This window comes from Neoarius graeffei, chromosome 1 (assembly GCF_027579695.1).
Source record: "Neoarius graeffei isolate fNeoGra1 chromosome 1, fNeoGra1.pri, whole genome shotgun sequence".
In the NCBI taxonomy this organism is placed as follows: Eukaryota; Metazoa; Chordata; class Actinopteri; order Siluriformes; family Ariidae; genus Neoarius; species Neoarius graeffei.
This window is the reverse complement of record NC_083569.1, coordinates 10,114,209-10,132,743: the sequence shown is the minus strand read 5'-3', so window position 1 is coordinate 10,132,743 and position 18,535 is coordinate 10,114,209. Positions and strand designations below refer to the sequence as shown.

General features: G+C 42.2%; 1 protein-coding gene across 2 annotated transcripts in view; it reads left to right on the top strand.

Moving 5' to 3' along the window:
- The first annotated feature begins 2,350 nt into the window (after positions 1–2,350).
- wdr48b (WD repeat domain 48b) overlaps positions 2,351–18,535 on the top strand; it is a 147,915-nt gene continuing 131,730 nt past the window's right edge. For both annotated transcript variants that reach the window (XM_060929441.1, XM_060929432.1), the window contains exons 1-2: positions 2,351–2,426; positions 6,065–6,205. In XM_060929441.1, the coding sequence (XP_060785424.1) occupies positions 2,379–2,426; positions 6,065–6,205 (189 nt within the window). In that variant the 5' untranslated portion in view covers positions 2,351–2,378. The remainder of the gene's footprint in view (positions 2,427–6,064; positions 6,206–18,535) is intronic.

The following is an 18,535-nucleotide window of genomic DNA, read 5'->3' as shown; positions in this document are numbered from 1 at the left end:
TGATCATTTTTATGCCTCCACCACCTTAAAGTGCCATTCCACCATTGGATGTATTCTTTGGCATAAAATACAATATATTTTATGACAACATGACTAGACAGAGAAATCTTTTAGCTTCAAAATGATATATCAAACATAATTTTTTGACAACAAGTATATTAATTTTGCGACCAAAGTCACCTACCCTTTTAATTTCCGCGCGGTAGTGAAACGCGATGTCATCGGCAGGTTCCCCTTCTTGTGTACCACGTGTCGGTCTATTTTTAGACCAGGAAACCCCCAAAGTGAGAGTCATTTCTCCTCGTATATGGGGGCCAAAAAAATTGCGAAAAATTTTGAGTTAATCTTTCAGTTAGCTAGATTTATTGGTATTAGCTAGATTTATTGGTATTATTTTTATCGCGTTCTATCCGCCATTGCAGATAATATGTGCCACGTCACATGGTACACAAGAAGGGGAACCTGCCGATGACATCACGCGCGGAAATTAAAAGGGTAGGTGACTTTGGTCGCAAAATTAATCTACTTGTCATTGTCAAAAAATTATGTTTGATATATCATTTTGAAGCTGAAAGATTTCTCTATCTAGTGATAGCATTTATATATGTTGTCAAAATATATTGTATTTTATGCCAAAGAATACATCCAATGGTGGAATGGCACTTTAAGGTGCAGGAGGCATTATGTTTTCGGGTTGTCCGTCTGTCCATCCGTCCCGAAACCTTGTGAACACGATATCTCAAAGGCTAATGAAAGGAATTTCACCAAACTTTCACCATTTGTGCGCTTTGGGACAAGCATGAACTGATTAGATTTTGAGGTTAAAAGGTCACAGGTCAAGATTACTGTGAGGTCAAATGTCCATTCCCAAATCACAACTTCATAAGACGTGTAGTCTACCAGGCGGAGGTGTCCCCATCAATGTGATATCAATATGATGACACTAATATATGATGAATTAAATAACCAAACTTTACACTGGCTGAATGTAAATCAAGTTTTATCCAAGGAAACTTGCTCCTCTTTGTAGAACTGCATTAACTTACAATCAGAGGTGGACAAAGTACCCAACTTCATTACTTAAGTCAAAGTACAGATCCCACTGGTCAAATGTTACTCCGATACAAGTGAAAGTTACACAGTCAATTTTTTACTTAAGTTAAAGTACTGAAGTATTTGCTTTTAAAAGTACTTAAGTATTAAAAGTACATTTTCTGTCAATGCATCGTTATATTATTGCCACAACACTTATAAAGCCTAATGCCATTACCAAAGTCAGAAATGTGAATTCACAAAATGAACGCATGCTGTGCCATCATGGTGGTTTAACGTTAAGCTAGCTAGTCAGTGAAACTCCACCTGACATGCTAGCAAACTCTTTTCAAACTCGAGATCATACTGGGTAGCTAACGCTACTAGAAAAGAAAGATTACTACATTGTTTATTTGACAAGATTATGCTAAAACGTTTCTGAAAGGACTTCAGATAAGTTAACATTATTTTAGCATAACTCCATTTTTACATGCAAACTAACAGTGTCCAAGTTAACTAGCGATGTGTAAACATTAGCCGTGGACAAGGCTATGGCAACTTGGCGGGCAAATCCATAGATAGTCATTTGACTAACCAGACTGCATAGCTACGTTTGCAACATTATTGCTAGCTCTAAACAACTTCATTGCAAGCTTTCTCTTGGAATAAAATCTTTATATACCTTAATATGCTTCCACAGCTTGGATGGCGAGTTTTGTAGGCCGTGATGTGGTTCGTTTTTGGCAAACAAAGCAAACATTTAAAACAAAATGAATTTTTAATCCTTTCAGAAAAGTGAAACATGGGTTCCAGGTAAAGCCACAGGTGCGTGCATTCCCCAGAAGAACCATCTCCTTCCATTCTGCCATCAACTGATCGTGTTCAAATAATGTTACTGGGAAATCATTTAATTGATTTTATACAGTGTATGGACGTGATGTGACCCTAGTAATTACTGATCGACTGTCTCAGTGTCACCTGCGAAAAAAACAATCACATTTTAGAAAAGAAAAGAAACATCCACTTTCAAAGCTGCTTCATAGTAACAAGTAATGAGTACCTTGACAGAAATGTAGTGGAGTAAAAAGTATGATATTGGTCTTTCAAATGTAGTGAAGTTAAAGTCATAAGTTTCCAAAAGAAATAATACTCAAGTAAAGTACAGATACTCAAAAAGTGTACTTAAGTACAGTACTCAAGTAAATGTACTTCATTACTGTCCACCTCTGCTTACAATTCACCATGGCCCTTACCAATATGGCTGATGCGTTGACGTAAGACGTACCGGACGTTGTTGTTCTTATGTCCCGGATGTAATGCTGATTAGTTGACTGTCAACATGAAAGATGGCGACGCATCACAGGCAAAACGCTGCGGGTCGGAGGAAAGTCCAGGTAATGTTTTATTAGTTTTTAATATTTTTCTGCGCTTGATAACATAAAGATGTAAATTTTCATATCTATCTAAATTAAATCACAGTTTTCCGGAACCCTAGTTAAAGTGCATGCAGGGCTAATTCACGTTAGCATATATTATTTCCCCACCCGTATTGTGTCAAACCGGCTTTCTGCGCGATGATTGGCTACGCGCTTAGACTTACCATAGATTGAGCCAATCATATTTTAGTGGGCGGAATCGTGTGCGCCAATTCTCGCACAGGGATAGGAGTTTGTTGGAATACGGGTTGGGGAAAAAATAACGCGTTTTGTTTTGCTAAATATTAGCAAGACGGGTTTTTGTATGTTTTTTTTTAATCTTTTTAAAAAAGAACTACTTTGCTTATTATTTAAAGATAACACGGGCCTGTAGCTGTAAACGTCATGTTAGGTGTGTGTAGGGGTGGGTGGGTGGGTTTGAATTAAATAAAGCTATTGCTATTTGAGTTAGCAAGCTAGCATATTAGCATATTGAGGGTGTGTGTATGTGTAACCCCAATTCCAAAAAAGTTGGGATGCTGTGTAAACTGTAAATCATAGAAACCCTATATTTCATTGGAAATAGTACAAAGACAACATATCAAATGCTGAAACTGAGAAATATATGCTCATTTTGAACTGGATGTCAGCAACATGTTTCAGAAAAGTTGGGACAGGGGCAACAAAAGGCTGAAAAAGTTGTGTAATGGTGCAAAAAAAAAAAACAACTAATTAGGTTGATTGACAACAGGTCAGTAAGATGATTGGGTATAAAAAGAGCATCCCAGAGAGGCGGAGTCTCTCAGAAGTAAAGATGGGGCGTGGTTCAGTGCTCTGTGAAAGTACGGCAGAGCAATAGGGCCAGGGTTTTATATTTTATTTGGAAACTTCTGAGAAAAAAACTCAGAATTTTTGAGATTAAAGTCGAAATTTTCGAGATTAAAGTTGAAATTTTCAAGGAAAAAAAAAGTCAGAAATCTGTAGAAGGCGGGCTTCCATACGGAAGTGACACTCACTCGCGGCCGGTAGACATGAATGGCTGAGACCAGAGCCATGGAATTCAGAGTTGTGACAACCGGGGTACAGGAAGTCGGTTGGTTATGTGATTCATTTGTGACTTTTTTTTCTCTAATGTCCGACTGATTTCGCCTCCTGAAAAGACCAAGTTCACGACACCGCCTCTTCAAAGTCCGGATAGAAATCACAATATTGTGATTCTGTGCCAAGACTGCAAGGATCGGGGGCGTCGTGGCTCGGGTGGTTGGGGCGCCGTGCCGTGGGTGCGGGCGACCCGGGTTCGGTTCCGGCCCGGGGTCGTTTCCCGGTCCCTTCCCGTCTCTCTCTCTCTCGCTCATTTCCTGTCTCTACACTGTCCTATCCAATAAAGGTGCAAAAAGCCCAAAAAAATATCTTTAAAAAAAAAAAAAAAAGACTGCAAGGATCTCTTTGTTATTAAACCCAATCCCGAAATAACATTTGATTAAGTCGTCCATTTCAGCAGCACTAAACACAGTAGTAGCAGACTAAGGCTACGTTTACATTAGACCATATCTGTCTCGTTTTCTTCGCGGATGCACTGTCCGTTTACATTAAACCGCCGGGAAACGGGAATCCGCCAGCGTCCACGTATTCAATCCAGATCGTGTCAGCTCCGGTGCTGTGTAAACATTCAGAATACGCGGATAGGCTGTGCTGAGCTCTAGCTGGCGTCTCATTGGACAACGTCACTGTGACATCCACCTTCCTGATTCGCTGGCGTTGGTCATGTGACGCAACTGCTGAAAAATGGCACAGACTTCCGCCTTGTATCACCTTTCATTAAAGAGTATAAAAGTATGAAAATACTGATGCAAATACTGTCCATTGTGTAGTTATGATTGTCTTTAGGCTTGCCATCCTTCCACTTGCAAGTGGTAAGTGATATGCGCTGGGATCACACACACAGCGGCTCAGTCCCGAATCACAGCTTGTGCACTTCACTCGCGTGCTCTGTGAGCTGCGCACGGCCGGAGTGCGCACCCTCCAGAGGGCACTCGCTGTTCAGGGCGGAGTGATTTGGAGCGCAGGATGCCTGCGGAGCAGAGCGTGTATTGGTGTTGCTGTGTGCACACTAATCGTTTTAAAAACGTTAATCTGATGATCCGCTGATACGGTCTAATGTAAACATGGGCTAAGTCTCCATCAGCTCTGAATGACCTGGTACTTCCTGGTAGCCTAAATTTGTGACACTTTTTTTTCTCGAAAATTTCGAGTTTTTCTCAAAACTTTTGACAAATTTTGACTTTTTTCTCAGAAATTAAAAAAAAAATGTATTTCTTAGTGGAACTATCGCTCTTCCGTAGTGAATGACTGTGTAGGCAAACAGTGCAACAATTTAATAAAAGTAGCGTTCCTCGATGTAAAACTGCAAAGAATTTGTGGGTCACATCATCTATGGTCCATGATATCATTAAAAGATCCAAAGAATCTGGAGAAATCTCTGTATGCAAGAGACAAGACTGAAAACTGACATTGGATGCCTGTGATCTTCAGGCCTTCAGGAGACACTGCATTAAAAGCAGACACGTGTCTGTAGTGGAAATCACTGTATGGGTTCAGAAAACCATCGTCTGTGAAAACAGTTCATTACTGCATCCACAAACGCAAGTTAAAACCAGATATAAACAATATCCAGAAACACCGTCAACCTCTCTGGGCCTGAGCTCTTTTACGATGGACTGAGGTGAAGTGAAGTGGAAAACTGTCCCGAAGTCTGATGAAATTCTTTTTGGAAATCCTGGACACCATGTCCTCCAGGCTAAAGAGGAGAGGGACCATCCGGCTTGTTATCAGTGCACAGTTCAAAAGCCAGAATCTGTGATGGTATGAGGCTGCATTAGTACACATGACATGGGTAGCTTGTACCTCCGGGAAGGTATCATTAATGCTGAATGACATGTACACGTTTGAGAGCAATGTGCTCCCATCCAGACAAAATCATTTTCAGGGAAGGCCTTCCTTCTTTCAGCAAGACAACGCCAAACCACTTTCTGCACATATTAAAACTGCATGGCTCCACAGTAAGAGAGTCCGGGTGCTAAACTGGCCTGCAGTCCAGACCTGTCTCCTGTTTAAAATATTTGGCACATTATGAAGCACCAAATATGGTAAAGGAGACCCTGAACTGTTGAGCAACTAAAATTGTATGTCGGGCAAGAATGGGACGATGTTTTTCTTTCAAACCTAGAGCAACTGGTCCCCTCAGTTCCCAAACGTTTACATAGTGTTGTTAAAAGTAGAGATGATGCAACACAGTGGTAAACATGCCCCTGTCCCAAATTTTTTGAAATGTCAATGGACATATCAAATTTAAAATGAGCATATATTTTTCAAAAAAATAATAAAATTTCTCAGTTTCAACATTTGATATGTTGTCTTTGTACTATTTTCAATTAAATATAGGGCTTTTTTTTTTTTAGCATCCCAACTTTTTTGGAACTGGGGTTGTATGTATGGGTTCATAGTACCTTTTACTTGAGCGCCCAGATGATTGGGAGAAACTTGTGTTGTGGTGAGAGCAGAAATGATGGAAGTGATGAGTGTGGAGTGTAAAGCTGTGTGTTTCTGTGTGCTTTCAGGTTTCCTATGTGATAAGAGATGAAGTGGAGAAGTACAACCGGAATGGGGTGAACGCCCTGCAGCTGGATCCTGCTCTGAACCGCCTCTTCACCGCTGGAAGGGACTCGATCATCCGCATCTGGAGCGTCAACCAGCACAAAGTACAGCCCCCACACTCCCCTCCCTTCCCCTAACCCCACCCAGTGTTGTAGTCGAGTCCAGTCTCGAATCCCCAGTGTTTGAATCCAAGTCTCATCTCATCTCATTATCTCTAGCCGCTTTATCCTGTTCTACAGGGTAGCAGGCAAGCTGGAGCCTATCCCAGCTGACTACGGGCGAAAGGCGGGGTACACCCTGGACAAGTCGCCAGGTCATCACAGGGCTGACACATAGACACAGACAACCATTCACACTCACATGCACACCTACGGTCAATTTAGAGTCACCAGTTAACCTAACCTGCATGTCTTTGGACTGTGGGGGAAACCGGAGCACCCGGAGGAAACCCACGCGGACACGGGGAGAACATGCAAACTCCGCACAGAAAGGCCCTCGCCGGCCACGGGGCTCGAACCCGGACCTTCTTGCTGTGAGGCGACAGCGCTAACCACTACACCACCGTGCCGCCCTGTGCAGAAGGTGTGTTTATTAATGCAAGTAAAGGCAGGCACAAACAGGCCATCAAAGATGGGAAATCAGGAAACCAAACAAGAAAATAAAGCTCGGTAATATATCAGGAATGCATCTCAATACTTCGCAAAGTAAGCGTGTTTTTGCTGTTTTTAGACAGGCGTACTGATTGCGCCTTAAAGTGCGTATCACGGGTAAATTCAGGAGCAAGATCAATGTAATTCTCCGATTTTATTATTAAACTTTGGTCAAATATCTGTAACATACTGCATTTTGTGCAATTTTTTAACCAGAAAAATTCAGTTGAAATCAAGCCATTCAAAGCAAATTGGTCCTCCTCTGAAAAAACTTTGCATTTGAATTTCCCGGGAAACACTGATTTTCGTGACGTCGCGTGCGGGACGCCTCCTTCTGAATCCTACGTCAGCGCTGGTTTGTTTATGAGAAAACGACCTGGTGGTTTTCTGCAAATTTCTTCAACGTTATCACGTAATTTATTAAAATGGTTAACAGATGTATCGTAGGAGGGTGTAGCAACACCAATCTTGAAGGGATTAGTACTCATCGTTTTCCAAAAGACCGGACAATGAGAGAGAAATGGGAGCGCTTGGTCAACACAGGCTGTGCACTGAAACCGTGCAAAGCTTGCGCAGCCTGCTGACGACGTCATGAATCTGGCTTCAGACTCCCTTGGGATTTTTCCAGACGTGTTTTTTATTTTATTTTTTTCTGCTGTAGACAGATAGCCTTGTGCAAAATTACCCTTCTGGATGAGTGTGTAAAGGGACATACTTTCATATAAAAAAAAAACAAACATGAAATTTGGCCAGAATATGCACTTGAATCCTGTACAGGTGTGAGTCGTTTACGGTCCGAGAGTATCCGAGGCGCGTGCACTCTTGCACGAAATTAGTACAAAAGTTAACGTCGATATCGCTATTAGGGCTGGGAATCGATCCGGATTTCCTGGATCGATTCGATTTCGATTCATTAGGTCACGATCCGATTCGATCCACGATTCGATCCGATTCGATATCGATTCATGTACATATTGCTGTATTGTCACTTTAAAACTTTTAAATAAAAACTGACCCTATTGACAAACAGCTCCATGTCTGTTTGTGCTTGTATCTGTGTATGTGTAAGAGGGACACACAGAGAGACAAGAGTTCAAGTTTGAAAGAAAGCTTATTTATTTTGGAATTGAACATATCCAGGTTTTATTTGAAGTCTAAATCAAAATTATGACATTTGGTGGCCCTCTTCTAGTTAAATAACATACCCAGGTCTGGGTTTCTGAACACACACAAAAAAAAATAGCTCATCAGTCAAGAAATTACTGTCTCGCTTAGATGTTTTCGGCTGGGCAAGACGTAGCGTGGCTCTAACCTCTTTACTAGTAGCCTAAACCCAGCATTTTCGACTACGCTGTAGGGGCGGAGGTCTTTACAAATAAAGATCCCGACTCCCTCTGTAAGGCTCATAGCACGCTTAGACTGTGGGGGAAATTTCACACCAAATGCATTTTCAAGTGCCGCCTGCTTCGCGTCAGGTTTAGCACTAGCTGTCTCGGGGTGGTGCCTGGATAAATGGTTTCTTTAGATTGGTGGTATTGCCCAGATATTTTACTTCTATTTGGCACAACTTGCAAACTGCATTCGTTTTGTCCAGTTCGTCTCTGTCCTCATACCGTTTGAAGCCGAAGTGTTTCCACACATCCGACTTCATCCCCGGCGGTGTTTTTAACCGGGCAGCTTCGTCCATCTTCTTGTTTTCTTTATAAGTTTAGTTTTGCCGGCATCCGCTTTTATAGTGCTCCTTGCGCGTTGGAGAAAATAGTCCCTTGCGCGTTCGAGAAAATAGTGTTATAGGCACCTGGAAGAAATCGATTCACATGTTGTTGGATCGATATCGTGTTTTTTTCGCATGAATCGATATCGAATCATGGATCGATTTTTTTGACCACAGCTCTAATCGCTATCTTATGCCAAATTATTATGCCATCTTATAAAGAATCTGAGTCCTCGTCTCCAGTTTACGAGTTCGAGTCATCAGTGCTCAAATCGAGTCACGAGTTTCATCACAGCAGAATAAGTTGTATTAAAGCGAGACGGCCTTTCGATTTCATAAACTCTGTGAAATTTAGTTCCTTCTGAAATTTGCTCATCGCGATTTGTTTTTCTGTAATATCTCACAAAATATCAGGCCGTTCTGTGGCTGGGAAGTTCTTTAATTTGAGCGGATTAAAGCAAACGATGCGCATGAAATCGCGTAGACGGAGGAAGTCCGCGCGTGTGTGTACATGCGTAGGTTTTCGTTGACAGCCCGCTGACCCAGTTATGTCATTTTGCCGCGAGACGAGGAGCTAATCATAACATTCACGTTGCAAGTTCAGTGACGGAAAATATCAATCAAATCAATCAAATTTTATTTATATGGCCCTTTACAATAACCAAAAGGTACTAGGGATGGCGAAAACTAAAAAAAAAATCTTGACCGAGCCTCATGAGCTGGTTAAAGTCGGTTAACCTATGAGTTTAAACAGGGATGCAAACGGCACGCCTTTTGGCGGATGCCGCCTTTTTCACGGCTGAATCGTGCAGATCCGATTTTTTTTTTTTTTTTTTTTTTAGGGGGGGGCGTTGGAGTGTCTGAATAATTTCAACAGCATTTGCTTATTTCGTAATATTAATACAGAATTTACTCTGATGAAATTATTCAGACACTCCAACGCCCCCCCCCCCCAAAAAAAAAATCGGATCTGCACGATTCAGCCGTGAAAAAGTCGGCATCTGCGCCTTTAGTTTGTGTGGAGAGATATGATCTGCAATAACATGCATTGTTGGCTACAGACCAAAACATACTTTCAGAATGCACTGGCCAAGGCAGGACTAAACTCCATGTGCCTTCTAATAATAATAATTAAAAAAAACCCAGATTTTGTAATTTGTAAGCTAAAAAGCCTGCGTCTACACTTTTCTCTCGCCGAGTGGCAGCTGTCTTCAACTGGGGTGGGAGGGCGGGACATGACTGAATGGGTGTTTCTGATTTGTCAGCTGTCGTCCTTACACCGCATGGCATGCCCTAAGCGTTTGCAACACAGAATTCCAGGTTCTCCGCTCCAAAATCGGCAGCTTCAAAACGATTGATTATTATTTTTATTTTTAACCGACAACCAAAAAAAATTAACTGGTTGACGTTGATTCGGTCAACCATCAGTCAAACGGTCATCGGTTAACATCCCTAAAAGGTACCCAAAGTGCTTTACATCAAAGCTATAAAACAGAACACAAAAACACAGGTTTTGACTGCGGAAGGTGCTGCCGTGCTGTAGATTACCAAAAGCTTTTCAGAAGTACATGAAATAAAACAGACGAAACGAAGCACCCCTCAAAAACAAGACTCCCCTAGTCAGGATTGTATGCCAGTCTAAAAAAGTAGGTCTTCAACTTTGTTTTAAAAAGGCCGGGATCAATAGTGGTGCAAATGTCGGGGGGCAGATTGTTCCACAGTCTGGGAGCAGCGACAGCAAAAGAACGATCACCCCACTGTTTATATCTCGACCTTGGAACTTCTAACAGAAGCTGACCTGAAGAACGCAGGGCCCTACCATAATCATGAATAGTTAAAATCTTAGACAGGTAAGAGGGAGCCAGGCCATTGATGGCATTAAAAACAAACAACAGAAGTTTAAAATCAATTCTAAAACGGACTGGAAGCCAATGGCGAGACGACAACACAGGAGTAATGTGTTCACGTCTAGACGTGCTTGTTAAAAATCGGGCCGCGGCGTTCCGTACAAGCTGAAGACGTAAAATTGAAGACTGGCTGAGGCCAACATACAGGGCATTACAATAGTCCAGTCTCGAACTGATAAATGCATGAATTGCCTTCTCGAGATCCTGCCGACTGAGAAACGGCTTCGCTTTGGCCAAGAGATGAAGTTGAAAAAAGCTCGTTCGAACAACAGAACTAATCTGTTTGTCAAATTTAAGCCCACTGTCAAACGTTACCCCAAGATTTTGTACAAATGGCTTAAAAAAGGGGGCCAGAGTACCAAAATTTGTTGTAAAAACATTTGACGTGGGTGACGTGCCAAATAAAATACATTCCGTTTTGCTGTCGTTCAAATGCAAAAAGTTCCGTGCCAGCCACTGCTTTACATCAGTAATACAATCCAGTAACTTGGTAAGCGCCGTATCTTCATTGGGTCTCATGGGCAAATATATCTACAAATCATCAGCATAAAAATGAAAAGACAGATTGTGTTTTTTTTATAATTGATCCCAGAGATAACCTGTACAAAGAAAACCGAATAGGGCTGAGAATAGAGCCCTGTGGCACCCCACAAGAGAGGGATGCATATGAAGAATATGAAAATATGACCGAGCCTGTGGATCCTACGCATCAAATGCTGGTTAGTCTGTTTCTCGCTATTGTAATTAGTGAAGAGCATGCTGCAATTAGCCCAAATGTGTATCTTGTTGAAGTCCGTTTTTCATCGAGCGTGTTCGAGCCAATATTCGTTAGTCATAACAAAAATCATGGATCGATTTCACAACGTAAATATTATTCCTGTGCATTACGTAGTTTACGAACCTCTCGATTCGCAACCATACCGTGCACTTTATTTCGTTGAGCAAGACAATATACGGTTCTTTTTCGCCGTGGCAGTGGGGGCGTGGTCAAGCGGCGGTTTGTGAACGGCGCACGAGGCGGAGGAAGGTGCTGTGAGAAGGACAAGGATTGAAGATCTCTTCCCTGGGATGAAATCACGTCGGTGCAGTGGCACACGGTTTATTTTGAAACTGCTGAAAAGCGCGCTTTAAGTGACCGTTTAAAAAAAAAAAAAAACGAAAGTGACCTTGATCCCGCCTGCCTGCCTGTTTCGTTCATCTCGTGTTTTTGCCAAACGTAGTGATCAGAAGTAAGTTTTGAGAATTCGAACCCTCCCCGATCTTTGGAATGCCACTAATAGACTTTCCTAAACTCGACTTTTTAGTGTGACCTCGTGAATTTCTTGTATCACCCACCGGTTTCAGATATGAGCCCGAGGAGAGAGAAAAATTATTGGCACCCCTGGTTAAGATGCGTTAAAAGCCTTGAAATAAATTAAATTTTTATTGCAGAAGCATAATCTCACACTGAAAATTGTAGAAAAATGTAACCCTTAACTCAAGTGAATAAAAAAAAAAAAAAAAATATATATATATATATATATATATATATATATATATATATATATATATATATATATATATATATATATAAATATACACACACACAGTCATGACCGAAAGTGTTGGCACCCCAGATTTTTCTTTTTTTTCCAGAAAATGAAGCATATCTCCCAGAAAATTATTGCATTTACATGTTTTGTTATATACATGTTTATTTCCTTTGTGTGCATTTGGATTAAAGGAAAAAAAAGCAAAATTGATATTATTTCATGCAAAACTCAAAAAATGGGTCGGACAAAATTGTTGACACCCTCAACTTAATATTTGGTTGCACACCGTTTGGAAAAAAATAACTGAAATCAATCGCTTCCTATCACCATCAACAAGCTTCTTACACCTCTCAACTGGAATTTTGGACCACTCTTCTTTTGCAAATTGCTCCAGTTCGGTCATATTTGAATGGTGCCTTATCCCAACAGCAGCTTTAAGATCTCTCCACAGGTGTTCAATGGGATTCAGATCAGAACTCGTTGCTGGCCACTTTAGAACCCTCCAGTGCTTTCTTTCCATCCATTTCTGGGTGCTTTTTGAGGTATGTTTGAGGTCATTGTCCTGCTGGAAGACCCATGACCTACCGTAGGACGCAAACCCAGCTTTCTGACACTGGGCCCTACGGTACGTTGCGACCCAAAATCCCTTGATAATCTTCAGATTTCATGATACCTTGCACACAGTCAAGGCATCCAGTGCCAGAGGCAGCAAAACAACCCCAAAACATCTTTGAACCTCCACCATATTTGACTGTAGGTATCGTGTTCTTTTCTTTGGAGGCCTCATGCCGTTTTCGGTAAACAGTAGAATGATGCGTTTTGCCAAAAAGCTCTATCTTGGTCTCATCTGTCCACAAGACGTTTTCCCAGAAGGATTTTGGCTTATTCGCATATGTTTTGGCAAACTGCAGTCTAGCTTTTTTTGTGTCAGCAGTGGGGTCCTCCTTGGTCTTCTGCCATAGCGTTTCATTTCATTCAAATGTCGACGGATAGTTCGTGCTGACACCCCTTTTCCACCAAATCAGTTCCAGGGCTGGTTCGGGGCTGGTGCTGGTTCACAACTCCTTCAACTTGTGAGCCAGCTGAGAACCAGTTTGCTTTTCCATAGCTCATGGTGCTAAGGGAAGCCACGTCAGTTACATCGCTGTATACGTCAGTTACGTCGCTACGTTTGCGTAAACCTTGGAGCGAATATCGAAGCAAAAACAACACGGAAGAAGGATCAGCAACAACAACAACAATAATAATAATAATGGATGACTTCGCGTTTGTACAGCTGCTGCTTCTCGTCGCTTAAAAATGGCGATCTTTCGCGGTCTTGTTATTGTTGTTGGTCTTAACAACTCCGCCCCCCCGCTGGCGTAAGCGGTTCTTTCCTCTGGCCCAGCAGAGAGTTGGTGCTAGCCTGGAACCGGTTTTTCTGGCCCCAGAGCCAGTTGTTTGTCAGTGGAAACATAAAACCCGGTTCCAAACTAAGCACTGGCCCCGAACCAGCCCTGGAACTGCTTTGGTGGAAAAGGGGCAACAGAGGCCTATTTCTCATCTCCACTCTTCAACATGGGAAAGACAAGAGAACACACCATTCGAGTAAGGCAGATGTGTGTCGACCTTCATAAGTCAGGCAATGGCTACAAGAAAATAGCTGCTCGCCTACACCTGCCCACGTCTACAGTCAGAGAATCAAGAAGTTTAAAACAGCTGGAACAGTGGCAAACAAGCCTGGACGAGGAGGCAAGTTGATCTTGCCACCATGCACGGTGAGGAGGATGGTCAGGGAAGTAAAAAGTTCTCCAAAGCTCACTGTTAGAGAATTGCATCAAAGAGTAGCACCTTGAGGTCACAAAGTCTCCGTAACAACCATCAGGCGGTATCTACATGCCAACAAGCTGTTTGAGAGGCATGCACGGAAAAAGCCTTTTCTCACTTGGAGTTCGCTAAGCGGTACTGGGACCGTGCGGTTTGGTCAGATGAGACCAAGGCCCTGTCCACACGGCAACGGATTCAGGTGAATCTGATAAAATTGTTTATCGTTTCGGCCTGGCGTCCACACGGCACCGGCGTTTTGGGTGCCCCAAAACTAAATCTTTTGAGAACGGGTTCCAGAGTGGAAAAATCTGGCAACGGAGCTGTTGCGAAGTCGTCCGGATGAGTAGAACGGATTTGTTTACGATGACGTCACAACCACATGACTGTCGGTGCTTTACGCTGGGTAGAAGTGTAACGAACTCGATGCGAGTTGTCAACAAATCCTATAACTTGGTTCATGAAACGCGCTTACAAAATATTTTCACTGTGAATATTTATTGTGTAATGGTGCAGAGTGAGAGAATAGCCCTTAGGGCAGAGTCTTTAGTCCAAACACTGCGGAAGCAGTACCAAACCGCGCACCGCCCGTGTGCTTTCCAAAAACAATCCCGCCAGCAAACATAGGGGAAAAAAAAAAAAAGAGTGATCTCACCTTTTCAGATGTTGGTTTAAGTCCGATAATGCATTCCTCAAAAAAGGGCGTAGAAGAACAAAGTAATCCATCAACGTGTAGCATTCAATTTATTCCGGACCATTAAAGAATTCTGGAGGATATCAGAATATTGGCGTACCGGCTTCCATCTACCCCCATTCATTCCTCTTTCTGCGTCTTTTTTGTTTTACACTACTGATTAATAATCAAAACTTTATGTGGCTAATGCTACAGAAGAAGGGGTTTATGCGCATGCGTCTACTTCTATTGTTCTGGTGTCTCCGATGGGACCGTCTTAGAGCACACGTAGAGGTGTAAGACGTTTTCAGCAAGCGTTGCGTTGCCATATGAACCTGATATTTTACTGATCCGTTGCCCATGTGGACGCGATATTTAAAAAAAAAAAATCTCGTTGTGTATTCTTTTGTTTTACGCTACTGATTAATAATCAAAACTTTATGTGGCTAATGCTACAGAAGAAGGGGTTTATGCGCATGCGTCTACTTCTATTGTTCTGGTGTCTCCGATGGGACCGTCTTACAGCGCACGTAGAGGTGTAAGACGTTTTCAGCAAGCATTGCGTTGCCATATGAACCTGATATTTTACTGATCCGTTGCCCATGTGGACGCGATATTTAAAAAAAAAAAATCTCGTTGTGTGGATGTAGCCCAAGATAGTGTTTGTTTCCAAAAAGCTCTAATATATCACAAAAGATGAGTATGCGGAAAAGCACCTCATGCCCACTGTGAAGTACGGGGGAGGATCGGTGATTCTGTGGGCCTGCTTCTCTTCCAAAGTCAAAAGTCAAAGTAAACTTTATTATCCCAGAAGGGAAATTCAAGTGGTCAAGGTGCTTACATGTACAGACAAGACGTAAGACAAAGTCGACAAAACTTAAGAACAGATAAATAAATGAAAAATAAAAAGATAGATAAATACCCCTCTCTAATTCTATTCCCCTACATACCACACATACACGCACGCACGCACGCACACACCAAATCACGGTATCAAGTCCTCTGCAAGGAACTGTGGCCTTCATTAACAATTCTAATTGCAGAGGGCAGGGCTCGAAATTAACTTTTTTTCTTTGTGTCCCCCAGTGGTCCCGAATTCTGTGTTGTATTGTCCCGAATGGAAGCAATAGTGTCCCCATTTTTTTCCTCTCTGAAATAACCAGTGGTTAATATTATCATATGAAGTCTCATCTCATCTCCTTATCTGTAGCCGCTTTATCCTGCCCTACAGGGTCGCAGGCAAGCTGGAGCCCGTCCCAGCTGACTACGGGCGAAAGGCGGGGTACACCCTGGACAAGTCGCCAGGTCATCACAGGGCTGACACATAGACACAGACAACCATTCACACTCACATTCACACCTACGCTCAATTTAGAGTCACCAGTTAACCTAACCTGCATGTCTTTGGACTGTGGGGGAAACCGGAGCACCCGGAGGAAACCCACACGGACACGGGGAGAACATGCAAACTCCACACAGAAAGGCCCTCGCCGGCCCCGGGGCTCGAACCCAGGACCTTCTTGCTGTGAGGCGACAGCGCTAACCACTACACCACCGTGCCGCCCATCATATGAAGTTACTATTATATTTGTAACTATGCGATTTTGAACCCTTTATATCATTTTTACAATAAGTCACAAGACACAAGTGACACATGTCCTATACATCATCTACTTCAAAATTACAGTTATTGCATTTTCAGTTTATTAAACTTTGGCGATCTCACTGTATGAATAGATACCCGTTTATTTAAAGGGGCCAACTAGCTCATTCAGAAAATGTTTCAACTCCCTACATCTGCAGTACACTTTAGTTGAAAATAAGATCCCTTTTATGTTCATTTCATCTACTTATACCTTGAATATCTGTTGGCACTTATAAGGCCAACTTATCATTTTCACCATTACCGTTATCCATTTTTATGAACTTTCCGTTATCCATTTTATGAACTTTCGCTGCCGGGTGCAAATGTTAGCAACATCAGCATAGTGGCAGGTCCGAGCCTAGTTGTGCTGCTGACTGACTAAACTTTCTGAACTAGAAAGACACCAAGAAAACTCACTTCTTCTGTTGAACGGTATCTTCCGTCAATATCATCCACATCATTCCTGTTGTATTTTATAACGTGTCTAACAGTGTTCATTCAGTTCATTCAGTTGCTAGCGTTGCCTGCAGACCAGGCGATGACACTTTGGATCCTGAAGGTCCCGGAGACGTTATGTCTGGGCTTTCAGTTTCTTCCCCGCGGTCGGTCCGCTTCAACCACTTCAGCATTTTGTTCTGGCAAGAGTCGGCGCAGCGTGCGCGGTAGCAATTCCATTCCAAGTCCATATAATGCGGACACCGGCCGAAGATTCTAGAACAGAATGCGCTGCTCTGTAGCCTACGGATGCAGGTGCATCGAAAGTGTAGCTACTATGTATTTTTCGCTGTTAACGTTTTAAAATTAAAATTGACAAATTAGGTGAATGTCTACGTATGTGTTACGGCTTTGTAAATAATATTAATGTAGAACTTTTTTTCTAGATCTATTTTTTTCCATTGTCCCGGGATTGTCCCAGATATGATAATTTTGTGTCCCGATGACATTTTTTATGGTCCCCGGGACATCGGGACACCGTTAGTTTCGAGCGCTGGCAGAGGGGACAAATGACCTGCTGAACCTAGTTGTTCTTATTTTCCTTTGTAGTAATCTCTCCTTACCACGTTTACTTAACTGAAATCTATCATGTAAATGGTGGGTAGTATCTCCAATAATACTTTCAGCCTTATGTCGCATTATATCTTGAAACAGCTGAGCAGCTGATGTTAGATTGCATCCAATTATCCTACTAGCTGTTTTAATAATACGTTGCAATTTATCCTGATCTTGTTTCCGCATACTACCAAAGACACAGACCAGGCCAAAGGACAAGACACTCTGAAGTACAGACTTGTAAAATAACTCTAAAATGCAGGTGTCAACATTAAAACTACATAGTTTCCTTAAAAAAACCATTCTTTGCTGAAGTTTCTTTACTTTGACAGCGGCACATTTGTCAAACCTCAACTGATCATCAATCTCAACCCCCAAATATTTGTAGGTGTTAACTCTGTCTATCACTGTATTATTGACGACTGTATTTGGTACTACTTCTGTAATACGTCTGAAATCGATAACCATTTCTTTTGTTTTGCTTGCATTAACATTAATGAAATTGTCAGAGCACCATTTTATAAAGCTCTCTACTTCCTCTTCAAAGCTGGCCATTGATGCCTCCCCTGTTTTTAAGAACCCCACCAGGGCAGTGTCGTCTGCATAGTTAAAGTAGGAGTGTGTAGTCTCAAGAGCACGACACTCATTGGTGTAAAGTGTATAGAGTATGGGGGACAACACACATCCCTGGGGAGCCCCAGTATTAATGACCTTAGCTGTTGAGATAGCCTGATTAAATCTGACCTGCTGAGTCCGGTTTAACAGAAAGTTGTTAATCCATGTGATAAGCCTTGGGTTAACACCTAACTTGATCAGTTTGTCTACCAGTAGGTGGGGTTGGATGGTGTTGAATGCACTGCTGAAGTCAATGAAAACAATCTTAACAAAGCTGTAAGCCTCCTCTAGATGTTCAAATATGCTATTAGTCATAGTCAGCAGTGCATCCTCCACCCCCCGCCTTGGCTGGTATGCAAACTGGAAAGGGTCCAAAGATGGTGCTACCTCACTAAGCAGATGTTTCAATATAATTTTCTCCAAGCATTTCATGAGCACTGAGGTTAATGCAACAGGTCTTAGATCATTCATCTCTTTGGGCCTGTTATTCTTAGGTACCGGTACAATCGGAGACTGTTTCCACTGCGCAGGGATTAATCCTGTTTCTACTGACTTCTGAAACAGCATTTGAAAAGGAAAAGCAAGAGAATGGGCACATGTACGCTAGGGTTGGGCGGTATCCAAATTTTGATACCTTTAAACCGTCTGTGTTTTCCCGGGGTATACGGTATTACCGAGAAAAAAAATAATATTTTGTTTCGGCCTACTGTGTAACGTGCGCCTATGCCTCAAATGTACTATTTAAAAGCAGCATAGCGAATTGTGTGCATTGTGGTATGGATTAAGCAGCAAAGCGAATTTTGTGCATTGATGAATGGATTAAGAGATATTTCAAAGCATCACGC